Source organism: Triturus cristatus, chromosome 8 (assembly GCF_964204655.1).
Source record: "Triturus cristatus chromosome 8, aTriCri1.1, whole genome shotgun sequence".
NCBI classification, from domain to species: domain Eukaryota; kingdom Metazoa; phylum Chordata; class Amphibia; order Caudata; family Salamandridae; genus Triturus; species Triturus cristatus.
The window spans coordinates 103,576,495-103,602,362 of NC_140591.1; the positions used below are offsets into that span (position 1 = coordinate 103,576,495).

The window sequence follows — 25,868 nt, forward strand, 5'->3', positions numbered from 1 at the left end:
AATCCTTTCAGGTACACCTGAAGAACAAAACTGTCCTCATACGCACAGACAACATGACGACAATGTATTATATACAGAAACAGGGAGGGACACATTCTCTCCAACTGTCCCAACTGGCACAGCAAATCTAGAGATGGGCAATTCCCCAAAACATCTACCTGTTAGCAGAACATCTCCCAGGGATCCACAATCAGGTGGCCGACCTCCTGAGTCGCCACACACAGCAGATCCACGAATGGGAATTACACCCCAAGGTTCTACTCCCCTTCTTCCAAAAATGGGGACAACCAGACATAGACCTGTTCGCCACTCCCGAAAACACAAAATGCCCAACCTTCGCCGCCAGGTTTCCACACCCACAGTCGAAGGGCAATGCCCTATGGATGAACTGGTCAGGCAGATTTGCATACGCTTTTCCGCCTCTCCCACTAGTTCCATTTGTGGTACGCAAACTGAAACAACAGTCGCTAACACTAATACTAGTAGCTCCCACTTGGGCACGTCAACCGTGGTTCACCACACTTCTGGAACTATCTTTAGTTCCACATCAAAAGCTACGCCTCTCCCCGGATCTATTAACCCAGAACCATGGAGAAATCAGACACTCAGATCCTCAAACACTGAACCTAGCGATCTGGCTCCTGAGGTCTTAGAGTTCGGATACCTCAATCTCCCTCCAGACTGTATGAATATCATAAAGGAAGCCAGACGACCTATTACTAGAGCGTGTTATGCCGCGAAATGGAAACGATTTGCCATCTACTGCGCTAATAACGACATACATCCATTGGATGCTTCCATCCAAAACATCATTTGCTATCTACTACACTTGCAAAGATGCAATCTAGCGTATTCCTCTATACGTTTACACCTAGCAGCCTTAGCAGCCTACTTGCAAAATAGGCAACACCTGTCCCTTTTTAAGGTACCAGCCATCAAAGCGTTTATGGAAGGTCTCAAAAGAATTCTTCCCCCAAGATTACCACCTTCCCCAGTGTGGAATCTCAATGTGGTTCTAACAAGACTTATGGGTCCACCATTTGAACCTATGCACAAATGTGAATTACAATTCCTAACATGGAAGGTAGCTTTCCTTATCGCAATCACTTCCCTACGAAGAGTAAGTGAAATACAAGCCCTTACACTAGAGGAACCTTTCTTACAACTACACCGTAACAAAGTGGTTCTTAGGACAAACCCTAAATTTCTCCCAAAAGTGATTTCCCCTTTCCACCTTAACCAATCAGTAGAGCTACCAGTCTTTTTCCCAAACCCAGACTCCGTAGCTGAAAGGGCCCTACACACCTTAGATGTCAAAAGAGCCTTGCTTTATTACATCGACAGGACGAAACCTTTTCGAAAGACAAAACAACTCTTTGTTGTTTTCGCACCACCACATAAAGTCAATCCCATCTCCAAATCCGGTATAGCCTGGTGGATAGTTAAATGCATCCAAATATGCTACCAAAAGGCTAAACGTACACTTACAGTTCCCCCTAGGGCGCACTCCACGCGTAAAATAGGGGCTTCTATGGCCTTCTTAGGTAACATTCCCCTAGAAGACATTTGCAAGGCAGCCACGTGGTCTACCACGCATACCTTCACTAAACACTACTGTGTTGATGTGCAAGCCAAACAACAGGCCTCAGTGGGCCAGGCTGTCCTAAAAACTTTATTTCAAACTGCAGCAACGGATACAGGCGACCACCGCTAAGGGGAAGCACTGCTATACAATCTATCCTCAGTGTGTGATCTGCAGCTCATATGCCTCGAACGGAATATGCTACTTACCAGTATGCATCTGTTCTTGGCATGTAGAGCTGCAGAGTCACACACGCCCGCCCGCCTCTCCGGGACCTGTATCTGTTCCAGCATCTGTCTTACTTAGACATTACACATGGACATCCTTCTTTCATTCCTATACACTCCATCTTTTCCCTTCATGGCGAAAAAACAATCTGACGATGGAGTGGATGCCCATGCGCACTGTTGTCCAGGGGAGGAGTCACCAACCTCGTGACCAAAGGCTTCTTCCGAAGACGACAACAACCTGCAATCATCCGAGCCCAACACCAGATGGCGATCTTATCCTCAGTGTGTGACTCTGCAGCTCTACATGCCAAGAACAGATGCATACTGGTAAGTAGCATATTCCTCGTCAGCAATACCCCTTGCGTGTCGCTAGGCGTCGTCTGCGGCTTCGGCGTCGTGCGCCGGAATGACGTCGTCGGAGTACGTAGACGCCGCCCTCGCGCGCTGACGTCAGTTTTTTCCGCGCCAGTAAGCGCAGATCCGGGAGAGCTACCCCTTTTAGACTTTTTTGACTAAGTTTTTTGATCCTTTTTGATCTTGTCTCGACTCCGGTGCCGGTAGGATGCCTGGTTTTAAAGCCTGTGCTGACTGCAACCGCTTGATCTCGGTTACAGATCATCACCGCCGGTGCCTTTACTGTTTGGGCCTCGACCACGACGCGGAGTCGTGTTCGGACTGCAAGGCCCTGACCTCGAAGGCTAGACGGGAGCGGTCCCGTAAGCTCCTTGAGCTTCGCCACTCGGCTCCGCGCCCCTCTCGATCCCGGTCCAGGAGGAGGTCCAAGGATCGGTCGCGGAGCCGCAGCCGACGTCATCATCGATCGTCTGGCTCCAAGTCTTCGGGTAAGTCGAAGCACTCCAAGAAGTCCAAGAGGCGACACCGCTCTTCGGACTCCCCTCGCCGGTCGCGCGACTCGGCCGAGGGTCCGGGTGGTTCCACCCCCGCGGCTCCGCAGGAGCCGCGCAAGTCCCCATACCCGACGGTCCCTGGGACTGACGCGACGCCGGCGGAGGTCAGTGCCTTCCTCTCGGCCATGAGGAGCCTGGCCCTGCTGTCGACGCCCGCTGGTGCGCCTTCGGGCCCCGCGGACTCGACTGGGCGACCTCGCGTGCCTCCGGCTCCGGCGCCGTTGGAGGCTCTGGCCCCGGCGCCGCAGGTCCCCAAGGGGCCCAAGCCTGGGCCCCCGTCGACGCCGGTCAACCTCGTTATGCCTCCTCCACCGATACCATCCCCGACGCCGGCTCCGGTCGATGTCGATCCCCGGTTCAGCCTCTGTCCGGTCCCGACGCCGATGCGGCGCCGCCCGACGCCACTAGAGACACACATTGTCTATCGACCGGCTCCGATCATTCCTCCTGTTTACCAGGAATCGGATGACGGGGGCGACTTGGAGGGGTCTGACGACCCTATGGCCCTTCAGGGCCAACTTGCACAGGACTGGGCAGGTGAACTGGAGGAGGCCAGTGGTTTGAATACCTCACCGGACACTGGATTCATCTCTCCTCCGACTGTGGCTTTGGAGGAGGGTGCAGCTTTTTCTGTGGTGCTGCGCAAGGCGGCCGCGGCCCTTGGGCTTGAGCTGCCTGCCGTGGCTGTGAGGACTAACATCCTCACTGAGGTGCTTCAGTCTGCCGCATGCTCCACTGAGCCTCTGCTGCAATTCAATGAGGCCCTCACTGACGTTCTGCAGGGCACCTGGTCCAAGCCCTCAACAGTCCCTCTTGTGGATAGGAACGTTGCCAGGCGCCACCGCCCTACTCCGGGCAACCCCAGTTTTCTGTCCCAACACCCCACCCACAAGAGTCTGGTTATCCAGGCCTCTACCTCCCAATCCTCCTTCCCGTCCGCTCCTCTGGACCGGGATTCCAAGAGACTGGAACAGTTTGGTAAGAAGCTGTTCTCCTCGCTCAGTTTGGGCCTGCGGTCTTTGAACACCGCCTGTCTCTTGGACCGTTATTCCCACTCTGTGGGATGTGGTGGAGGACGTGCTGCCACTGTGCCCGAAGGAGGCCCGGGCGCGGCTTTCCTCGGCCCTGGCCGATGGGAGAGATGCAGCGCGCCATGCAATCCGATGTGGACTCGACACTACGGACTCGCTGGGTAGGGCGATTTATACCACGGTGGCGCTTCGACGTCACGCCTGGCTGCGGTCCACGTCTTTTTCAGGGGATGTCCAGAGCACCCTCATGGACATGCCTTTTCATGGCGCTCGCCTTTTTGGTGAGAAAGCGGACAGTGTGCTGGCTCGCTTCAAGGACTCCCGGGCTACGGCCACGTCCTTGGGCCTCTCGGCCCCGCGGCCACAAACTTTCGCTTTTCGCTCCTTTCGTGGCCAAGGAAAGGGCACCTCCTCACGTCCGCCTAGCCACCAGCCGCAGAACCAGCCTGCACGCGGTCGCAGACGTGGTTTCCGCCGAGGCGGTACTGGAGGACGACGCGGTCAGTCCACATCCACCCCGGCAGCATCCGCCTCAAAGCCTTCCTAGTCCGAGCTTTCAGGCCCATTCCACGCCACTGGGCGGCAGAGTTCGCCATCACCTGCTCCACTGGCGTTCCATCGCGTCGGACAGGTGGGTGCTGCAAATCGTCCGAAGGGGCTACTCCCTCCCCTTCGAAACGACCCCTCCAGCCATGCCACCGCAGCACCACCGTATCTCGGGGGATCATTTGAATCTTCTCCACGAGGACGTTTCGGCCCTCTTGGCCAAGGGGGCCGTCGAGCGCGTTCCGAGCCCAGAAGTAGGTCGTGGTTGTTATTCCCACTACTTTCTGGTTCCCAAGAAGGGCAAAGGGGGCCTACGCCCTATCTTGGACCTCCGGAACGTCAATGTCTTCCTCCGGAAGGAACGGTTCAAAATGTTAACTTTGGCTCAGGTTCTAGCTGCCCTCGACCCTGGAGACTGGATGGTAGCGTTGGACTTGCAGGACGCATATTTCCACATCCCTGTCCTGCCGGCGTTACCTGCGGTTCACGGTGGGTCTGGAGCACTTTCGGTTCACCGTGCTCCCCTTCGGCCTTACCAGTGCCCCTCAGGTGTTCACGAAAGTGATGGCGGTGGTCGCAGCTCATCTGCGCAGATCAGGGGTTCCAGTCTTCCCCTATCTCGATGACTGGTTGTTGAAGGCGGGCTCGCCCCAGGCAGTCGTCTCCCACCTCCAGACTAAGGCGGATCTCCTGCATTTGCTGGCGTTTTCCATCAACGTGCCGAAGTCACACCTGAGCCCCTCTCAGAAGCTCCTCTTCATAGGAGCGGTTCTCGATTCGGCGCAGTTCTGGGTCCATCCACCGGAGCAGCGGGTCTGGGATATACAGGCCCTGATTACCATCTTTCGGCCTCTATCCTGGTTTCGGTCAGGCTAGTGTTGCGGCTTCTGGGGCTGATTGCCTCCTGCATCCTACTAGTGCATCACGCCAGGCGGCGCATGCGGGCTCTGCAGTGGGACCTGAAGTTTCAGTGGGCCCAGCATCACGGCAACCTGTCCGACCATGTCTTGATCTCGGAGGGCACTGCACAGCAGTTTCAGTGGTGGCTCACGGACCGCGATTGGGTCACGGGCAAGAGCAAGAGCCTCTCCCTACCCCTACCGGAGCATGTCGTAGTGACTGATGCGTCCCTCCTGGGATGGGGTGGCCATATGGGAGAGGCGGAGATCAGAGGCCTCTGGTCTCCGGCGGAGTCGCGCCTCCACATCAACTTGTTGGAGCTGAGAGCGATCCGGCTTGCACTGAAAGCCTTACTTACCTCTGTCCGGGGAAGTGTCGTGCAGGTGTTCACGGACAACACCACCGATACGTGGTATTGCAACAAACAGGGCGGGGTGGGGTCGTGGACCCTTTGTCAGGAGGCTCTGCGCCTCTGGACATGGCTGGAACACCAGGGCATCACCCTGGTGGTTCAACATCTGGCGGGCTCTCTGAACGCCAGAGCAGACTAACTCAGCCGCCGGTGCATGATGGATCACGAATGGCGTCTGAACTCCGAGGTGGCGCAAGGTCTCTTTCAGCAGTGGGGAGAGCCTTGGTTAGATCTATTCGCCACCGACGAGAACGCGCAATGTCAGCAGTTCTGCGCGTTGGAATTTCCAAGGCGGCACTCGCTCGGCGACGCTTTTCGTCGCGATTGGAGTTGCGGTCTGTTGTACGCCTTTCCGCCTATTCCACTTCTGCCCAGAGTGCTGAAGAAGATCAGGCGCGACCGGGCCCAAGTCATCTTGGTGGCTCCGGATTGGGCCCGAAGGTACTGGTATCCCGAGCTACTCAGTATGTTGACCGATCCTCCGATACGTCTGCCCCACCGGGAGGATCTTCTGTCGCAGCAGCAGGGGACGGTCCTCCACCCGAACCTGTCCAGCCTCCACCTCCATGCGTGGACATTGAGCGGCGGCAGTTGATGCCATTTGACTTGCCTCCTGAAGTCTGTGATATCATTCTGGCAGCCAGGCGTCCCTCCACAAAGACGGTATACGCCTGCCGGTGGAACAAATTTGTGGCATGGTGCACAGCAAAGGCTGTGGATCCCCTTTCCGCTCCTCTTTATTCTTTCTTTGGCCCGGCAGGGCTCTGCCCTGGGCACCTTGAAAGGTTATCTTGCTGCCCTCTCTGCCTTCTTACGGCTTCCTGATCAGCCCTCTCTTTTCAAGTCCCCTGTAGTGTCACGCTTTCTTATAGGCATTACTCACACGTTCCCTCCTGTCCCTTTCGTAATGCCTCAGTGGGACTTGAATCTTGTCTTGACATTCCTGATGTGCGCTCCCTTTGAGCCTCTTCACAATTGTCCTCTTCGTCTTCTCACTCTTAAGACTGCTTTCCTGGTAGCCATCACCTCGGCTAGACGGGTGAGTGAGCTCCAGGCTCTATCGTCCAAGCCTCCTTTTCTATCTGTTCATCCGGACAAGGTTGTCCTTCGGCCTCGTCCTTCCTTTCTACCGAAAGTGGTGACCCCCTTTCATCTTGGGCAATCTGTCACCTTGCCCACCTTCTTTCCGCCTCCGCATCCTTCCAAAGAGGAAGAGCGGCTCCACCGTCTGGACCCAAAACGTGCGCTCTCCTTTTATTTGGACCACACAAAACAGTTCCGAGTGGACGACCAGCTTTTCGTTGGCTACGTGGGTGCAAAGAAGGAAAAAGCTGTGCATAAACGGACCATCTCCTGGTGGGTCGTTTTGTGTATAAAAATCTGTTATTCCTTGGCGAATAAGGACCCTCCTGTTGGGCTGCGAGCCCATTCTACTCGGGCCACGGCGGCTACTACTGCTTTGGGACGGGGAGTCCCTTTGCAGGACATCTGTCAGGCGGCGACGTGGGCTTCGCTGCACACGTTTGCCAGGCACTATTGCCTAGACAGCCAAGTCCGGAGGGATGGCTTCTTTGGCCGTTCTGTCCTCCAGGACTTTCTGGTGTGATCTTGGTTCGCAGATCCACCACCGGGGTTGGTATTGCTTGGGTATCTATTCTAAGGTGAGGAATCTAACTAACGTGTTTCTTTCAGATGAACAAGTTACTTACCTTCGGTAACGATGTATCTGTAAGAAACATTAGCTAGTTAGATTCCTCACCGACCCACCCATCCTCCCCGTTCTGCGAACTGACATCTATGGTTGAGGCTATCCTTTTCAAGGCCTTGGACTTTTTTGGCACCAGTGTCGGTCTCTTGCATGGCTCTGCGTTCCTGGCGCGGAAAGCTATGTACAAGAACTGACGTCAGCGCGCGAGGGCGGCGTCTAAGTACTCAGACGTCATTCCGGCGCACGACGACGGACGCGGAGCCGCAGACTACGCCTAGCGACGCGCAGGGGGTATTGCTGACGAAAACTCTTCCGGATCCAGTCTGACGCCTGGGGATATTCTAAGGTGAGGAATCGAACTAACTAATGTTTCTTACAGATACATCGTTACCGAAGGTAAGTAACTTGTTCAACGACCTCACCTCCGGACTTCATCCTGTCTGCTGGAATTCAGGAAAGGATTTGAGACGTGGCTGTTCAACTGAACCCTCCCTTACAAGCAGGGTTCTCAGTGATTGGATACCCTCATGGGTGATTAACAGGGGGTGAAAGAGGGAGCTATTCCCAAAGTGAAAAAAAGGGCCTATAGGACAAGGGGGGAAAAACGCAAAGTCGCTAAACCAAATCCCAGGTCCAGGGGAACCAAACAGGATCTAGCTAATAAAGGGCTAGCCCCATCACGCAAAACCGAAGTCTTGATTCCTCAAACTCTGGGGGAAAAATTGCCCAGCCAACAAAGTGATCCTATTTTTTCTGATTTTCGCACCCTATTGAGGGAACTGCTCACTCCCCTGGAAGATCGCTTGGCTAATATAGAAAATTGTCTAATTGACCTGCGCAAGGGTTTATTAGGTCTAGCTGCAGGCAAAAAAGTAGGTATACATGGAGTAGCTGGGGATCCTGCCGGGTCATCGAATTTATTTACAAATCCTATTATTTTGTCCTCTGCACCCCCTATAGCTGCTCCACCAGTAAATGGTCCCCCAGTCCCCTTGTCAAAATCTGCGCCCTTGATAACCTGTAGTCAACTACCTCCGACTCGATCCTCTAGTGGGCAGAAAGTATTTGGCCCGGCCCCTAGATCTGGCCAGGACAAATCCTTATATGATGCAACAAACTCTTTAACCAGGCAATGCAGCCGCCATAATTGGCGTACAGTGATAAATTTGCCCCCTGAGGCGGCAGCATATTCTGTTGTTTTGAAGGGAGTTCCTATCCTTCATGAAAATGTGGTGGAACCTTATGATTCCCTACATAATAAGGTCATCAGTTGGTTAAATATTCATAGGCCATTACCTCCTAATTGCAATGGAGAAATTCTCATGGTAAGAAGGGTCCCATGGATCGGTCATACCGATAAGAAATGTGCTGGGGACTGTATAATTGTAAATTTTAGGAATTGTAACATCGTGCCGTATATTTGCAACTGGACCGGGAATATAGGATCCACATCTATTGAAGCGGTCCACCTGTCATATTTTTATCCTAATATTTTTAATCCAACTCTGAATAATGATAATGGTTGGACCCGGGTTGGATCTGCTGTTGATGGCTTTAGAGTCAGGCCTACTTTTAATGCTCCCACTTCTAATTTTGGTAATCTTTTACACCCCAATAGATATAGCTGTCTCGATCAGGTAGACTGACTTCACAAGGGACAGGGTTACGGGAGAGGTGAAATAGACACCGCTATCCAAGATCAGGGTGCCTATTGCGGGGAGAATTTGACACTTTATAACTCTAATGGTCTAGAAATTAATCTACCTAAGAGTGTACCATGCCCTACTAGTATTAACATTACACCGATAGCCCCACCAGCCTTCAAAGCAGTCCCTATCGCTCAAGGGATTCTGGAATTACCTCTGCCTATGCCATCGGCACCAATGATGGATGCCGCAACGGCGAAATCCGGCGGACATGGCTCAGAACTGACTGACGATTCCTTAAAGGTTCTTTCTTGGAATGTTGCTGGCATTGCCAATAAACTTGACACGAGCGACTGGGACTCCCTAATAGGTAATAGTGATATCTGTCTCTTCCAAGAGACCTGGGCGAGGGAACCATTGTGTAGAGCGGGTTACGTAGTGTTTGAAATAAATGCGATCTGGTCTGGTAGAGGGAGGCCTTCTGGAGGTTTGGCGATCTGGGTAGCTAGTCACATTGGGTGCACTGCGGAGAGTCTACCGACCCTCTCGCAGGACATTCAGTGCGTTCTGCTCAGGTGGCCTAATGTTCCAAACCTAGCAATTATTAACGTGTATTCCCGCCCTACTAGTCTGGCTATGGAATCCCCCACACTAGACGATCTTATGTGTTTTTTGGCTAGCCTCCCTAAGGATTTTAAGTGTCAAGAATTCCTGTCATGCGAGGGGAGGAAAACGGTAACCAGCGAAAACGGACTACATCTCCCAGGATGCTTAGCGGTTGAGAGGTTATGTAAACAGGAGAGCTGTTACATAACTCAAGGAAAACACGCCCTTATGTAAACAGGAGAGCTGTTACATAACTCAAGGAAAACACGCCCTATAAAGGGAGGAACCGGGAGGTACAACGCTGTCGGATATTGTGTTTACACCGACGTACCTGCTTCGTGAACAGCAGTGTTCAGGAGTGGTGCTCCAGTAAGGCAAGAACGGAGGTAGGTCGAGTCGTTACTCCCTGGGCCGTGTCTTGCCCCATCGTCACCTGTGAAGGACCCGGAAGCTCTACTGGTCAACCTTTGAGCTTCGCTTTTTGACTCGGCAGAGTCAAGGCGCAGTGGCGCTTTTGCTGGTTAGAGTCGTAACTCCCAGCCCGACCAGAGATACAGGGACTGCCAGCTGTAACGCACACCAGGAGGTGTTTGCCGCGTTACAGACTCGGAAGTCCACAGGATCGATCGATCGAGCGGCTGCTCTCGGTTCAGTCTTCTTGCTTTTGAGTGGGGTATCGGTGACGCATCACCAGGAGGTGACTCCGCGTCCCGGTGCAGTCTGAGGAAGAGGTTGAGCGGCTGCTCCCTTCAGGTAGAGACCCCGGCTGGGTGTTTCCCTGACTCCTCGATTCTCCCCAACACTCTTCGTGCCCCTCACAGCCTACCGATTGGCATTGTCGGCCATTTCATTTCTGCCCTCTGTTGGCATACGCCAGGATCGGCGTATATGCAGAGGATGGTTAGGACCATCTGTGCTGTGGGCTGGTAACGTACTTAGCCTGGAGGATTCCAGTGACTATAACTTTTGTTTATTCTTTGTATTAGTTTTGCCTTCATTAAAACAACTAACCCTTCACAAGTGGTTGCGTCCTCATTATCGTGTCTGTTAAACGATCCTGAGACGTTCAGGGCGTTACATTAAGATAGTGCTGGGGGGTGACCTTAACTGCCATTTCGAGCCCCTGGAAGGTCTTAAGGAAGGAGCCCTTACAGCGGAAGATGACTTTTGGGGTGTCCCCCCCTGTCAATCTCCCTATGTTAAAACATGGTCCCCTCTAGTAGTACAAATCTTGTCCTTAACATTAAATTTTTATTTAAGGGCGTGTAATGGCCGTACCTCTTCCGATACTCCCTCTGCATGCACTTTTAACAGGATGAATCATGAATCAAGGCTAGATTATATATTTGTAGATATTGGCCTTTGGCCCAAGGTCCTGGACTTCAGAATAATACCAAGAACGGACAGCGACCATAATGCACTTGTAATGTACATGGTGCATCCTAATGGTGCTGTCCGACCACTCTTCGCTGATTCCACTCAAAATCCTGGGAATTTGCTTATCAGCTCCAATAGACGCAGGGTTAAATGGGGGAAATTGGTGAGCTCAGAGGAGTCTCTAAGTAAAATTTACCAGCTAGCACTTCCCAAGCTAGAAGAACTGGACACTCTAATTACGCAGTCAAGAAACTTAGAAATCAATGCGAAATTAGCCCTAATCCATGAAGAATTAGTGGCTCTTTTAGGTGAGGTTTTCTATCCAGTGTTCCCCCTAAGGAACAAAAAAACTCGAACCCCAACCTGGTATAATTCGTCTTGCAAAAAGATCAAGTCCGAACTAATAAACTGTGTCAAAGGTTTGGCTAAGTGCAAAGTTGTTGAGCTTAGAAGGAATTATAAGAAAGCCATGGCAGAGGCGCGAGCAGTCTGGGATTGGAATAAATGGCAGGACCTCACTTCGGCACTTGAAGCGAAGGACCTGAGAAAATTCTGGTCCTTGGTTAACACTGGCACGGCAGACCCCAAAGCTGCAATAGAGCCAAACATAGCAGCATCTGTTTGGGAGGCCCATTTTGGCCAACTCTATCAAGAACCACTTCAAAATGCTGATGCTGGGGATGTGGTTTTTACTCCTGCCCATGTTCCAGCACTAGGCTTGGAATTCACTCTTCCAGAGGTGGTTAGCGCTATTGAGGTCTTGGCGAGGGGGAAGCCCCCTGGTCTCGACAGATTGCCTGGCGATCTTTTTTGACTACACCCAGAGATCTGGGGCCCTTATCTCCACACCCTCTTTAATTCCATTCTGGGTGGGATGGAGATTCCTAGTACTTGGCTGGGGGCTGAGATAGTGCCTATCTTCAAAAATGGCTCCCCCCAGATCTTCCGTCTCGTTCTCCTTTATTGGAAAACTGTGAGCATCGAGAGGGGAAGGCTGTACATGGTGTTCGTGGACCTGAGGTCAGCTTTTGATTTGGTTCCTAGGAGGAAACTATGGGAGACGCTAATGGGGCTGGGTGTCCTGCCCCACTTACTAAATGCCATCATTAGGCTCCATGAAAACAACTTTGCACAGGTCACGTATGGGAGGATGGGTGCGCTGACATCTAAATTTCTGGTCCTTAGAGGGGTCAGACAGGGTTGTGTCCTTGCACCAACCCTGTTTTGTCTCTGTTAATAATGTCATAGCACATCTTGACACTGTTCCAGATAATGACGCCCCATCTTTGGCTGGCAGGAGGGTACCCGCCATTATGTTTGCGGATGATACCCTCCTGCTGTCCAAATCTCCGATGGGGATCCAACGGATTTTAGATGGTTTTGGTCTTTTCTGTAGGCAATATGGCCTAGAAATTAACACAGGGAAGACCAAATTCATGATATTTAATCCACCAGCCAAAACTAGACCCAACCCATCCCTGAGCTCAGAAACACTGGAGAGGGTAAAAACCTTTCAGTATTTAGGGGTAACACTACATGAGAATTTATCATGGGAACCCCACGTTGTAAGCAGCCGCATAAAGCTTTCTCAACTGTCGGGGGGAATTTTGAAGGTGGCAAATTCCTCTACTTATAAACCCATTAGTCCGGCAGTCGAAATTTACAAAACTCAAGCCAAAGCAGCTGCATCATATGGAGGAGAACTCTGGGGTTATAAAGCGGGTACAGGAATTACTAATGTAGAAAATAATTTTCTAAGGCGACTCCTGGCCCTCCCCCGAGGCACACCCCTCCTCCCGCTAAGATTAGATATGGGCTTACCTTCTATAAGAGATGACCTGGAACTAATGCCCCTAAGATTCTGGCACAGGCTTTGGTCTACTGCTGAGCTTGTACACTACAGACAAGAGCTTGTACATGTTATGAATATGAACCACCGCGATAAAATCCCGTGGCTAGCCTCTGTAAAGAAAGAACTTTACCGGTTGGGACTCCCTGATCTGTGGGAGTCTCCCGAACAAGGCTGTCACAGGGTTTCACGCAAACGCCTTGTGGGTATATATAGGGAGAAATGTTTTGCTTCCTTGGTCTCTGCACCCAATAAAGGGACCTTAACTGATCGATTCTTGAATTTTAAGGATACATATCAGTTTGAAGGTTTTATGGACATTATTTTCCCTATTCTATCTAGAAAACTGTTCATACAATGGAGGCTAGGGACTCTCCCTATCAAAACTTTTACCCATAATTGGTCGAATAAGAACGATAAAATCTGTCCAGGCTGTTGCATTCGCGATGAGGAAGAAATTCATATCTTGTTTTTTTGCTCAGCCTACAATAGACCAAGAAAATATTGGCTAGTTCCATTATGCAGAAATTTGGGTTTAAGGAGTCATCTGAACTCGTTTAAAATACTGAAAACGAGCACTGCTCGCTATATAGTTTTTGCAGTTGCCAAATTTCTAACGGCTATGTGGCACATAAGGTCTAAACTACTTAATGATTGCTCTGTCTAATGAATCTTAATGAATTTCTATAGCTCTCTGCGTTCGTAATTTATTGTATATTGGTTTTATGGATTTACTTAATTGGTTTTACTTCAAGTGAATGTTTTACATTGATATTGTATGATTGCAACTTTTATGGCCTAATTGGCCGAAATAAAGAAAATCTGACTGACTGATTAACTATGTTCTAGAAATAGTGTTTGATTGATGGTAACTGCTGGTGTGCAGCTTTTCGTTTTGTAGATTGTACGCCCCCCGCCCCCTCTTTGACAAAAAGTAATGAGGTTCCTAGTTTGCTTCCATAAGCTTTAACACACACATACGCACTCAGGTTTTCTGATCGGGAAATACATCATAATCTAAGGAACAGATTATGTTCCTGTGTGTTTAGGTCTCGCCTAGGCAGCGTGCATGCGCTCTCTCTCTGAGACATCTAGTAATCTATATGGGTGGTGAAACTCCTATTGCTGTGTAATTTGTCACTGCTTGCCATTAGTTAACTTGTGCATTTTTTTGTTTATCAGTCTTATGATTGGCTCATCAACCCATACGTAACTTCAGTTCATTCCAGAAGCAGCACTGCCTAACTTCAGTATCCTTATGCTTACACAGCGTAATTGTTTTTTTTTTCTAGTTTTTTTTTAAGTAATGCGCATTAACATGCGCGCACATCCCGGCCGCTGAATGCACGTATGTGGTAAATCACCTCATCTATAGACTTAAACATCCACTCCACACTCCCATACAGCAGTCCCATATGCCTTCGAGCATTGTTCTGTCCCGGACTCACCCCTCCCCCACTGATCAGCAGCAGACCCCATCTTCTTATGCCATCTCCCGCTTCTCCAGCTCTCAGCTTGTAACAGCCCTGGGCTCTTTTCCCGAGCAGTCATCCGTTCCCTGGCATGCATTCACAAAGCCCGGTATATGTTCTCGCTAACTTGCCCTAGCCACAGGTTAAGGCATGCGGTATTAAGTCCACAGACCTCTCAGGATACCGTCCCGTCTCTCTCCCCCCCCCCCCTCGCCCCCCCCCCCCCCCCCACTCCTCCCCCTACCCTTTCCCCAACCGAAGGCCGGCTCCGAGGCTGCATCTGCGGCGGAAATGTCCTTCATCGCTGACTGCCACACGAGGTTCCGCTGCATCCCGTCTGCTCGAGAGGTCTATTAAGGTAAAAGCCGCTGGGCTAAAATTGGACATTATTTCAATAAGATATGCACAGGTCTTGTTTACGATGCAGTCACAGGAAATGAACGGCTCTCAGCACAAAGGACAGGCGTTGTGTGGTCCACATCAGACGGCTGTGGGGCATCCCTCAGGCTAGAGGGGCCTCCAACAGGGCCTGTGGCCTCTTCGCCTCTTTCCCTTGAGGGCGGGTGTCTGTCTGTTACTGACACTTACCTCTGCAGGTAGAGATGACAGTTCTACATCTTCAAAATCCTGGAGTGGGGTCTTTATTTCCTTCTTACCCTGTCTGGTGTCTGCTATGTCTTGTATTTCATTTTACATTCTCGTTCGGATGGAGTTGTCTGGATTTCCGGATGTGTCTTCCTATGCCTGGGAGATATGTCTGTCTTGATCATGTTACTTCATTCTGTGCACGAGTGGTGTCTGACTTTCATAGTACTTCCAACGCCTGAGAGGTGTGTCTCTCCCTTTCATGTTACCTCATTCTTCTGCTGAGACGGGTATTTGCCTGTTTCGTGTTCCTTCATCCTATGCTTGAGCGAGTGTCTGCTTAATTGTTGTTTCATTCTATGCTGTGATGTATCGATTTGTGCCACATCATATTTCTAGGAGAGGTATTTGTTTCATGTTATTTCTTCTGCTGTCTGGAAAATATATGTTTTATGTTACTTAATCCTGTGCCTGGCAGAGGTATTTGCCCGTTTCATATTCTTTAATTCCATGCCTGGGATAGAGGCCTGTTTCGTATTACAACAGCCTATGCTAAGGAGATATGTTTCATGTTAATTTCTAATATGACTAGGAGAGATGTCTGTTTAATATTACTTCATCCTATTTCTGGAGTTGTCCGTCTGTGTTCTGTTACTTTTACCTATTTCTGGGACAGGTGATTGTCTGTTTCATATTCCTTCACCTGTGCCTAAGAGTGGCGTCTATATGTTCCATGTTACCTTATTCCACACTTGAGAGATGAAAGGGTCTGTTTCATGTTACTTCATCCTATGCCTGGGAGAAGGGCCTGTTTGATGTTAAGTCAGCCTATAAAGGGTAGAGATTTTTTCCTTCAACGTCATGCTGTACCGGGGAAAGCATGTCTGTTTCCGGTGCATCCTCATATATATTTTAGCCCTGTATGTCTACTTAACTACTTATTCCTACCCGAGAGTCAGGTGCTCCTTACTCGAAGCCGCCTGTTTTCGGTTTTTTTCGGAAGGACATGTGCCTGTTATTCCATCGTTTACCCCATGCGTAACGTGTGCCATGCGTAACGTGTGGATCCTTTTCTCCTGTACCAGGACACTGCTGTTCCACCATTCATGCTGCACCTACCTCGTGTGCCTCATCCTGCTGTCCCCAGCATGTGTCCCGTCGCTTTCAGTGTCTCTCATAAATAGAACAGATGTCTGCCTCAACATCCTTAACAAGCATTTACAATGAAATAGATCTCGCATTTACACGAGTTCGAGATTTTGGAATTGTAAATAACAATGCCTTTTATTTTTGATTTCGTTTTTAAAACATACATTAAAGGCATTACCATTTACAATGCCAATAACTTAAACTCACGTAAATGCGAGACCTATTGCATTGCAAATGCTTGTTTTTTGGGGGTTTTGTTGTTGGTTTTTTATGTCTCGCCTGAGACAGCGCTTTAGCGCTGCTCTGGCGAGACTTATAGTAAGCGAGTTTTGGAAGTGCAAACGAGTGCTTTCAGGCCTCCAAATACAGTGCATGTGTGCCGGGCGCGCGCACCATTTGGAGGCCTGAAAGCACTCGTTTTCTTTCACTTTCGCCTGTCACACAGCCGCGCTTTGAAGTGTGATCGCGATTGCGATCACTTACGTTTCGCGGGCGCTTTGATGTTTTCAGTGATCCGCGCGGCCACTGAGGACATCAAAGCGCCCGTGAACACCATTTGCCACCCCCTTCCTGCTTGTTTTAAAGTTTACAAACTCTCAATTTACTGCAAAAAACGAGAGCTGGGTGCACATGCCCACGTAAAGAATTCAAAGACAAATTTATCGCTCACTATTATCACTGGGTGCCAAATCCTCCTTCCACCCCAATAGCAGGCGGCAGCAGTACACCCTGGTCTGTCCAACCAAAAGGCACATGCAGACTCTACAGCCTATCCGCTCTTCGGGACTGTGATGCGCTAATAGTGGCTGAATGTCTCCAATGCTCCAATCCCGAGCCACTTTACACATTAGCAGTACCGCCCCCTCCAGATTACCCTCAGAATCCGTTAAATCGTGAGATTGGTTGTTAAACGACCGGAAGTACCTACGTTACGAACCAATAGCATGCGTTAACGATCAGCTACGGACATGAGGCTTGATTCACGGATGGTCCCTGTAAGTAGCTGTATTGCTGCTAATTTTTATTTGCTTATGTGTGCCAATTTACTCGGTTTTAATTTTTTGAGTGACATTTCAGTACCGTGTATGAGAAAAGAACAAAGCAGTAATATAGAAACTGCCCCATACACGTCAGAAATGATTCCTTTTTGTGCACGGTAATAATCTAGAAACTTCCTTAAACAACCACAGCGTTCTGTAACTTCTTACAGAAGGTCGCAATTTTCCTTTTCCTTGTTATACAAACATCTGTGGTACCATAATAAACAACATGCACTGCAATTTGGTATCTGGCTTTCAACAGAAGGCACAACAGCACGCATATAATGTCATTTGGTAAACATGTAGGTGAAGTTCTAAAAAACTACTTTAAAAAGAAACGCACCCTGCTGACTTTTAACCCCTTCGGTGCTCATGACGGAACGGTTCCGTCATGAGCCACGGTTGAGCTGTGCTCATGACGGAACCGTTCCGTCATGACCCCGCCCGCGCAAGATTCCGTCAGCACAGCGGCGGAATCTGCGCAGCATGGAAGGGGTTAAGGTTGAATTAAATCAACACATCTATCCAAAGTGGAACAGTCGTTCCTTGCCATAACTATCCTTAACAAGCATTTGCAATGCATTAGGTCTCGCATTTACGCGAGTTTGAGCTATTGGCATTGTAAATGACAATGCCAATAGGCATTGTTATTTGCAATGTCAATAGCTCAAACTCGCGTAAATGCGAGACCTAATGCATTGCAAATGCTTGTTTGTTTTAATTTACCTTTCGTGGTCCCAGGTTCATTCAGTTTCTCGTGAAAAATCAATTGTAATATTCCAAAGCCAACACTAGATGGCACGGTCTGCAAATAGGTAACGAAATTTGTTATTCCTAGCCCAATATACAACGTACCAACGAATGCTCCTGATGTTTGGATAAGCAAGCCACATTACTGAAATAATAATCTTCCATTCACACTCGCATCATCTCCAAGTATTTAGGCAGTGCTAGCTTCGGCACTAAGACGCAACAGCAGCTTCAAGTATCTGTGCCTGGACAAAAGAGTGATATAGTCCCAGTACTGCCTCAAAACTTCAAAAATAGTCTTTTTTTTTTTTTTATCCATGTGAAGATCAACTCGTCCACTTCCCGTTATTTGAGGGCGTCGGGCAGCTGAGAGCAATGGGCGTAACTTTGGAAGAGAGCTGCCTTAGAAGACTGTGACACATACAGAATGAATATTTGACTTTTCATGGTTCCAAGGGACAAGCTTCAGATCTTTCACTGTCGAGAGGCTCTATGGACGTGAGATTGTAAAGAGCTTTTAATTGCAAGAGGGGCTAGGCGCAAACTTACTTGGTAAACAGACGATGAAAATTTGTTTTCAGAAATTTCCTTCCACTTGAACCAAAGTGCTGGATGCATCAATAGGGGTGGCTCATGTGAACTGGTTCTTCACAAATGGAAATTAGTTCCCTACTTAGGGAGCTATAACACAGCGACATGTTAAAATGTAAGGGCCCTAAAATCCTTCCTTCATTAAGAGCATCATTCGTCCTGCTGCATACAGGTCGCAGTGCACTTTTTCAGCAAACAAATTACGAAAGTTGGAAAAACAGATCTGTCAGTGGAAACGCGGACTGTCTATCACTGGTCTCTGGCAAGAAGCATATCGCTGAGCATTAAATCTCCCATGTCTCCACCTCATGGAAAAGCAGGAAAGACCAATTCGAAGCAGTCATAACTCCTCATTCCAATATTTTTACCACTCTGTTAAATGCATAATGACTTCCAGTCCAGCAACCTAGAGCCTTTTTATAAATAATGCTAAATTGATAGCCTGAAAGGTCATAATTTGTCTTGCATGTGGTTTTAGCCCCCCCCCCCACCCGTCACATGCATTTGTTCATTCGCTTTGGCAACAGCATTTATTCATTTGGAACAGCTGATGCATTTGTTTTCTTTGTTGTGCGGTAATGTAAGTTGCATGCTATACATTTATATAGTGATTTGATAGTATGTTCCTGGTTCATATATTCTTTTGAGTAGAAGATGCTTAAGAGAAAGCAGAATAACTTCTTTTTTTAAATTAAGTTTTATTGAACATATACAGCTTACAATCCATTAGCAATAAACATGACAAAATTGCATATCGATCAGAACACGTCGTTGAATCACCGATGTCAATCAGGTACAGTATATCAGTATTCCACATAAAATGATGCGGTAACAGGTATAATCGTGCATTAATCGCACACTGTCGTCCAAATTCTTTGAGGACTTAGATTGCTCAACTGATCTCAAGTATTGTAGCAACGATTCCCAGATATCATGCGGTTTAGAGGCAGTGAGCAGTTCTTCCGCATAGAGTACCAAGTTGTTGCGGCAGGCCGCCAGATCTCGGAGCCAACGTGCTGTCGATGGTCCAGCTGTGGTTTCCCACAACATTGCTACACACCTCTTAGCCATGAGTAGAGCAATTTTTACCAGTTGCCCCCTTTACAGAGGGCACAAGACCCAGTAGGCACGCATGCGGTGAGCATTGTAGTTCCAGGCTGGTGATTTTGGACAGTGTGCAGATCACGCCTTCCCAGAACAGAGCCACCCTGCGGCATTCCCAGGAAAGATGCCAGAAGTCAGCACCAGCCATGCCTCACCTCCTACACACATCAGTGTCCCAAAGTCCATATTTGAACAGCTTATGCGCGGTATAGTACTCTTGATGAATATATTTGAAGTGAATTATCCGGAGATTACCGTTGGATGCGAGGGCACCTGTTAGTTGGCAACAGTACTCCCAGTCGCTAGGCGCAAGTGGCTGAATCAAGCGTTCGTTCCACTTGGCTAAGCTGCTATTATGTAGCATCCTTATCTCCTCCCTAGCAGATCGGTATAGTTTGGTGAGAAGTTTGTGACGCTTGGGGCTGACCAGTATTAATACGACCTTGTCAGCCGGTTGCTGCTTACTGCTCACTATTCTATTCAAGCATGTGAATCTATGAAAGACACCCCAATACTGGAGAAGAACAAATGTTACTTACCTGTAAACTTTGGCTCTCCAGTATTGGTGCCTTTAATAGATTCACATGCGACCCACCCTCCTCCCCTCAGAGGCTCTCTTCTCCTCATTAGACTCTTTTGTCACTCTTGTGCTACGAAAATCTGAGGGCCTGAGCCTCTGAGGAGAAGGTTCTAGTGGGTGCTTGCGCCTGATTGGCTAGAGTTTGGACTATAAAATGACAAGATATGTCAGTAAAGTGATTCTTTTTTCTCAATGCTTTCCTATGTGTCAATACTATCCTATGGTATTTTCACTTGATATGTTATTTTGAATTATATATATAAAGTTTATTTGGATATGTATATGCTATTATGTGGTTATGTATTTATATGTATATACATGACACTTACTGCTTTTTATATACCGTGGGACTCCCACTTCGACGGGGAATATTCAAGCATGTGAATCTATGAAAGACACCAATACTGGAGAACCACAGTTTACAGGTAAGTCACATTTGTTCTTTTGAACCCTTCAGTGTGGATCCGAGGCTCTGCTTCCAGCTTTCTTGGTCTTACAACAACTCCAGGGAACAATTTCAGACTGTGTGCTAGTTAGATGTCTCCCCTCAAACAGCTGTTTTCAAGCTCTGCTGCAACTGCAGGAAGCCGATGTCTGCATGGACCCTCAAAACTTGTGTCTCTAGGAATTACTTGAAATGATATGAGAAATTTACCCTCGTGCATTCAAAGGTGATTGGAGTGGGAAACAAGGCTATTCGTTGCCGAATATAAGCGGTTAAGCATGAAGCAGCATGAAGCTGCTGGTCCTGCTCTAAGTCGTTGTGTGTCTTGCTTAAAGTTGAAAATGCTACAAACACAAAGTTAATTGGATTTTGACCCTTTCTAGCCACTCAGTCGGGACCCCTCGCTTCCCTGCTTTTTTGACTCTGATCCAGTTCCTTAGCTGGCCGTACGCAACCATTGTTCACCGGGCTAATGTCGACCCCCTGAGCAGTTTGAGTCTTTTGAGGCCTCGGTAGCACATTTTCAAGATGCTACCTGCTCATTTTGATGTGCCTTAATGTTCCATGGAGCTACTGGGGCCTCCAGTCAGACTTCCGATGACGGCCATCCCTTGACACTGACTGCTCCTTCCATGGGAACGATGCCATTCCAGTCCAGACTGCTCAGGTTGGAAGGTACATTACTTCCCCTGCATGCTGCAGCAGTCTTCAGCGGCATCTGCATTGGAACAGGATCCAGTGCCAGTGTCTGACCAGAAGTAGATGCTGTCCCGTGCCTGGTTTGTCACGCTATGAAATGACCAAAGTGCAGCCAGTAGTGATTAGATAAGTACCTTATCTTCTATGATGCAAGTGTTACCAGAGGTTAGAGGTCCTGGTCATTTATGACACAGTCCAGGGTAAATTCAAAATTGTGCCCTTGACACTGATGATGAGGCAGACAATGTCCTACCCCCTCACTATATTGATGTAGGTATTTGCTTGAACCTACAACATACCACTGAATTCTACACCTGCCCAGAAACTAAGTTGGTCCACGAACTGAAGAAATTGCCTTTTTCATAGTGGTAATGCGCAGAGCTGCAGATGTTTGATTTGCAACCAACTACTGCTGAGACTAAATAGAAGTTACTAACTGAAATAGTTTGACCCAGCCTACTCGCAACCTCTGTTGCATTTGTGCGAGGCACCCACAAATGGCTCATGGGCACCTAGTCAAAACAATGCTTGTGCACCCTCCCCCCCGACAGACCAGACCCTGATTTACTACTCTGGAATACCTTGTAGATCAGGCATCGGTGAGCAAAGTGAACTCATGCTTATTCTTTTAATCATCCAGACAGGGAGTCCAAGCGTACTGTTGCTTTCTGTAAGGAAGTCTTCTGGGTAGGTACACACGTGTTGCTGGACACTGCCAGTGAGATCTTACTGGCCGTCCTGGGACACTGCAGGATGTCACTTGCCAAAGGGATTCAGGAGGACATGAAATATGTACTACCTTTACTTTGATGTTACGGATTGCATTGGTCGCACTATCGCACCAGTATAGTGCTTGGTTGAGCGCTGCTTGGTTGGCTGGGCACATCCAGGCATCCCTCATGGATATGCTCTTTGATGGTTCTAAGCTCTTTGGGAAATTTTAATTGGGTAGAAAAGTGATTTAAAGATAGTCGCACTACAGCAGTATTTCTGTGGTTGTCACCAGCTTCCGATTCCACCAGCAATACAGAAAGTTTAGAGGTTACTCAAGAAGCTAAACATACTGGCAAAGTCAACCTTCTCAGCTGGTGCAGCAACTGACCTAGACTATGTGCAGTAGAGGGGATTCAGTGATGGCTGAAGCAGTTCTTATCAGCAGGGATAGCAATCTTCTACTTTCTCTTCTACTGCTGAGTGGCCCCAAATCAGCTTTGATTTGCCCTCTCCGACCCAAAGGCGTATGGTGTCAAAATCTGACAATTTCTACCTGGCTGGAAATCTATCACTTTAGATCAATGGGTTTCTATTAAATGTTTAAAGGGGCTGCGTCTTGCCTTCCGTTTCGTCCCCACCACGTCTGACTTTTGCAAACCACGCCTCAATTTCAGTTCAGGAAGTGAACCTACTGATGGAGGGTGCCTTCAAACAAGTGACGTAATTTAGAGTGGCGAGTAATGCTACTTCATTACTTCATGCCAAAGGAGGGCAGAGGCTTCAGGTCTTTTCTGGACCTGCAACAATTGAACACTTACTTGATGAAGGAAAAGTTCAAAATGGTCACTTTGGTACAGATTTTCACTGTGCTGAACCCTGGAGTCCTTGTACTTGCTGGGTGTGTATTTTCATATGCCTAAACTACAGTCCTGTAGATGTTTCCTGTGGTTCACTGTGGGGTACAAAAACGTGGGTGTTAACTGAAAGTAATGGCATTGGTTGCAGCTCCTTTGAAGGTTGGGCGTACGTCTATTCCCATACCTTAAAGACTGGCTGCTCAATGTGGACTCCTCGCAGTCAATCACAGAATATCTGTTGTTAAGCCAGAATCCTCCTGATTCTTTGCAAGGGCAGTATCCAGGATAGCCCTTTTTCTTGGCTCTCCTAAATACTGTGACATTCAAGGGTTTTCCACCATTACAGCCCTTCCAGGAGACTCAAGATACAATCTGTTGTTTGGGCTCAGTCTGGGTTTTAACCCGGTTGGTTCTGAAGCGTCTTAGGCTCCTAGACTTGTGCAACCTCCTAGTCCCTTGCACCTAATGACACTGATTAGCTCTTTAAAATCTCCCTCTCCATGCATTGGATGTGCAAAGGTCTCTGAGATACTGTTAAGCTGAAATCTGAGACCAAAGACATTACAAACTGTTAACAATGTGGCTGTCTATTCTTGGATGCTCTCGATGAAACGGATCATTGCAACATGATTAGTATTCCATGTACTTAAACTCTTTCCGAAGCCATAGAGGTCTTTGCTGGGCAAGCCAAAAGTATTTTTTGGCAGGGGCAATGGAGCTACCACTTTTCTTATGAGAACTATTTTGGTTCCATTTAAAAAGAAAATGTGACTACTACCTAGAGATTTGTTCATATATCTGTTCAGCTTTGTGACATTGACTGACTGCAGGACAGTTAGTCTTGTCACAGGCAGACCGTGCTTCATTACCTATTTGCTCGACTCAATTCCCTTCTGTTTTGTAGCGTTCGTCTAGAACACTTATTTTTTAGCTTGTTGCTCTAATAATCTATATGGATATTGAAGCAAGTCTCATGGCAGAGAAGGTAAAGTTAGCTACCAGTAAATCTAGTTCTGTCATGGATATTCTTAAGTTTACAAGCATTTCTCCTGTCTGTCTGCCTGTATATATACCAGCAACTTTTTTTAATGGCCCTTAAAACCCTATCCTGGGTTAACATCAAAATGTAATTGTTTGACGTAGCCTGCTCTACATGGTGGGAAGGTGACTAGCATCTACATTATCCAAGGTGGAGTGTTACTTGCTGTGTTTTTTGGGTGGGTGTGTCTGTGAGACTATCGGTGTGGGAAATTTGGAGGTCATGATGTAGCAAGTTGCTCCCTAAGGGCACTTTATTTGGATGAATATTCCACTGTATCATAACATGTCATACTTTACAAGGGGGCCAACGGCAATCAACATTGTAATGAATTATAATGTCAGGTGCTTAATTAACCCACCTGAACAGGTTTATTTTTAATCCAGCACCAGAAAATTAGAATACTTCGTGTACAACTATGCCAATTCAATCTGCCCTTGAGATTACACCCAAACTGTTGGCTTGGCGCAAAACAATAGTAACTGTACTTTAAACTATAGTGATACTCTTTTTTTATTTTTTTATTCCAGGGGTGGAGAATAAACTGAAACTACTACATGTAGAAGATCTAATAGCTGAATTCTACCAATATAAACTCAAGGAAGAGCCATCAAAGACCCGTATACGCAGTCTGCTAGAAGTCTTCCAGTGGGATTATTCTAGCAACACCAGGTAAATGTCCTTTTTACTGAAGAAAATCTGTCTTGTATGGTGAAGCTAAAGTTTTAGTTTAAGAATTGTTAGGTCTTTCCAAAGACCTCGAGATCTAATAGAAATGGCCCAAGTACAGATTTGCCTTGTGGTAGCAGCTTCCTACAGGCCACTCAAACCTCCTATATTTTGTTGTGGATTCTGTTTCAGCAAAATGTCTGTCCGCTTAAATAAACAAAAAGAAGCTTGTTAAGGCAAAAATGAGAACATACGTTAAGAAGGCACAGGAAATATGGTTGAACCACAGGGAGCTGCCAAGGTGATATCAAAAGAAGCACAACTAGTGAAACCACACAATGTCCAAAAACTAATCACGTGGCAACTTTACCCTCCTTTTATGAGGCTTAAGCCTTAAAATCCAAAACATCCCATCACTACATCCTTTAAGTGAAGATTGCAGTGAAGTATTTCCCACCAGTTCTGCTCCAAGATGCGTTTCTACCCATACCTCTCGATTTCTCATTTTCTGTGCCCAATTCTCTTGACTTTGTATCCTTCAAACACTTCCCCAGGATTAACATAAAGAGGAAAGCATTAGTTCTTCTTCCTCTACCACAGTTATCTTTATGGCTTTTTGCTTCAACTCCTGCTCAGGTGAAACTTTCTTCTTTGAAGCTCTTTTATTTGCTTTTACGTCTTCAGCTTCAGTGTACCCATCTCTATAGGAATGTGAACCTAAGCCTTCAGAACCAAGAGTAAAGGAAACATCTGATTCCACCAAAATCTCCACCCAGCTCCTCACCATGTGCCATCTCTTGGTATGGCCTTGATGTTTCTGACCCATTTCAGGGGCTACAAGGCATGCAGGGAGTATTACGCCGCAACCGTGGGGTGTTTAGATCATTTGCCTCTGTCGCAAGAGCTATCCTATCTATGGCTCTGCAAACAGAGCCAAGTGCAACACTTTCTGCGCTTAAGCCTCTGGGTAGTGAGTATTCACATGTTTCCTAGAGGTAGTGTATATGTTGGAGGGATGCTTGAGTTCGGCACTCAAAAATTAACCTAATTAAGCGAATGTCCAGCCCAGTGCTTGCCGTTTTAGAAAAGAAAGTGCGGTATTGCACTGCGGACCTTAATACTACACACTGCTAGCAGCATAAACAATTAAATGTCTCTGGGCACTATCTGGTAAGACTCTCATAGGTATCCCCAGGTACTCTCCCTGATTCTGGGTGGTGCACTATACTTTTAGGTGTTAAGAGTAGTGTGAATCTATCAAGTGCAATATAAAACTCCTCCAAAACAGGATGGGCATTCTGTATGGGTAGTCTCCTACCGGCTTATGACTGAAATCGGTCATCATACGTCGACCTTGACTTGATTGATACCCCAGGGCA

General features: G+C 47.9%; 1 protein-coding gene across 2 annotated transcripts in view; it reads left to right on the top strand.

Moving 5' to 3' along the window:
* Positions 1-25,868, top strand: part of MAEL (maelstrom spermatogenic transposon silencer) — a 1,256,240-nt gene that overhangs the window by 845,555 nt on the left and 384,817 nt on the right. For both annotated transcript variants that reach the window (XM_085621107.1, XM_085621108.1), the window contains one exon: positions 24,351-24,492. In XM_085621107.1, the coding sequence (XP_085477233.1) occupies positions 24,351-24,492 (142 nt within the window). The remainder of the gene's footprint in view (positions 1-24,350; positions 24,493-25,868) is intronic.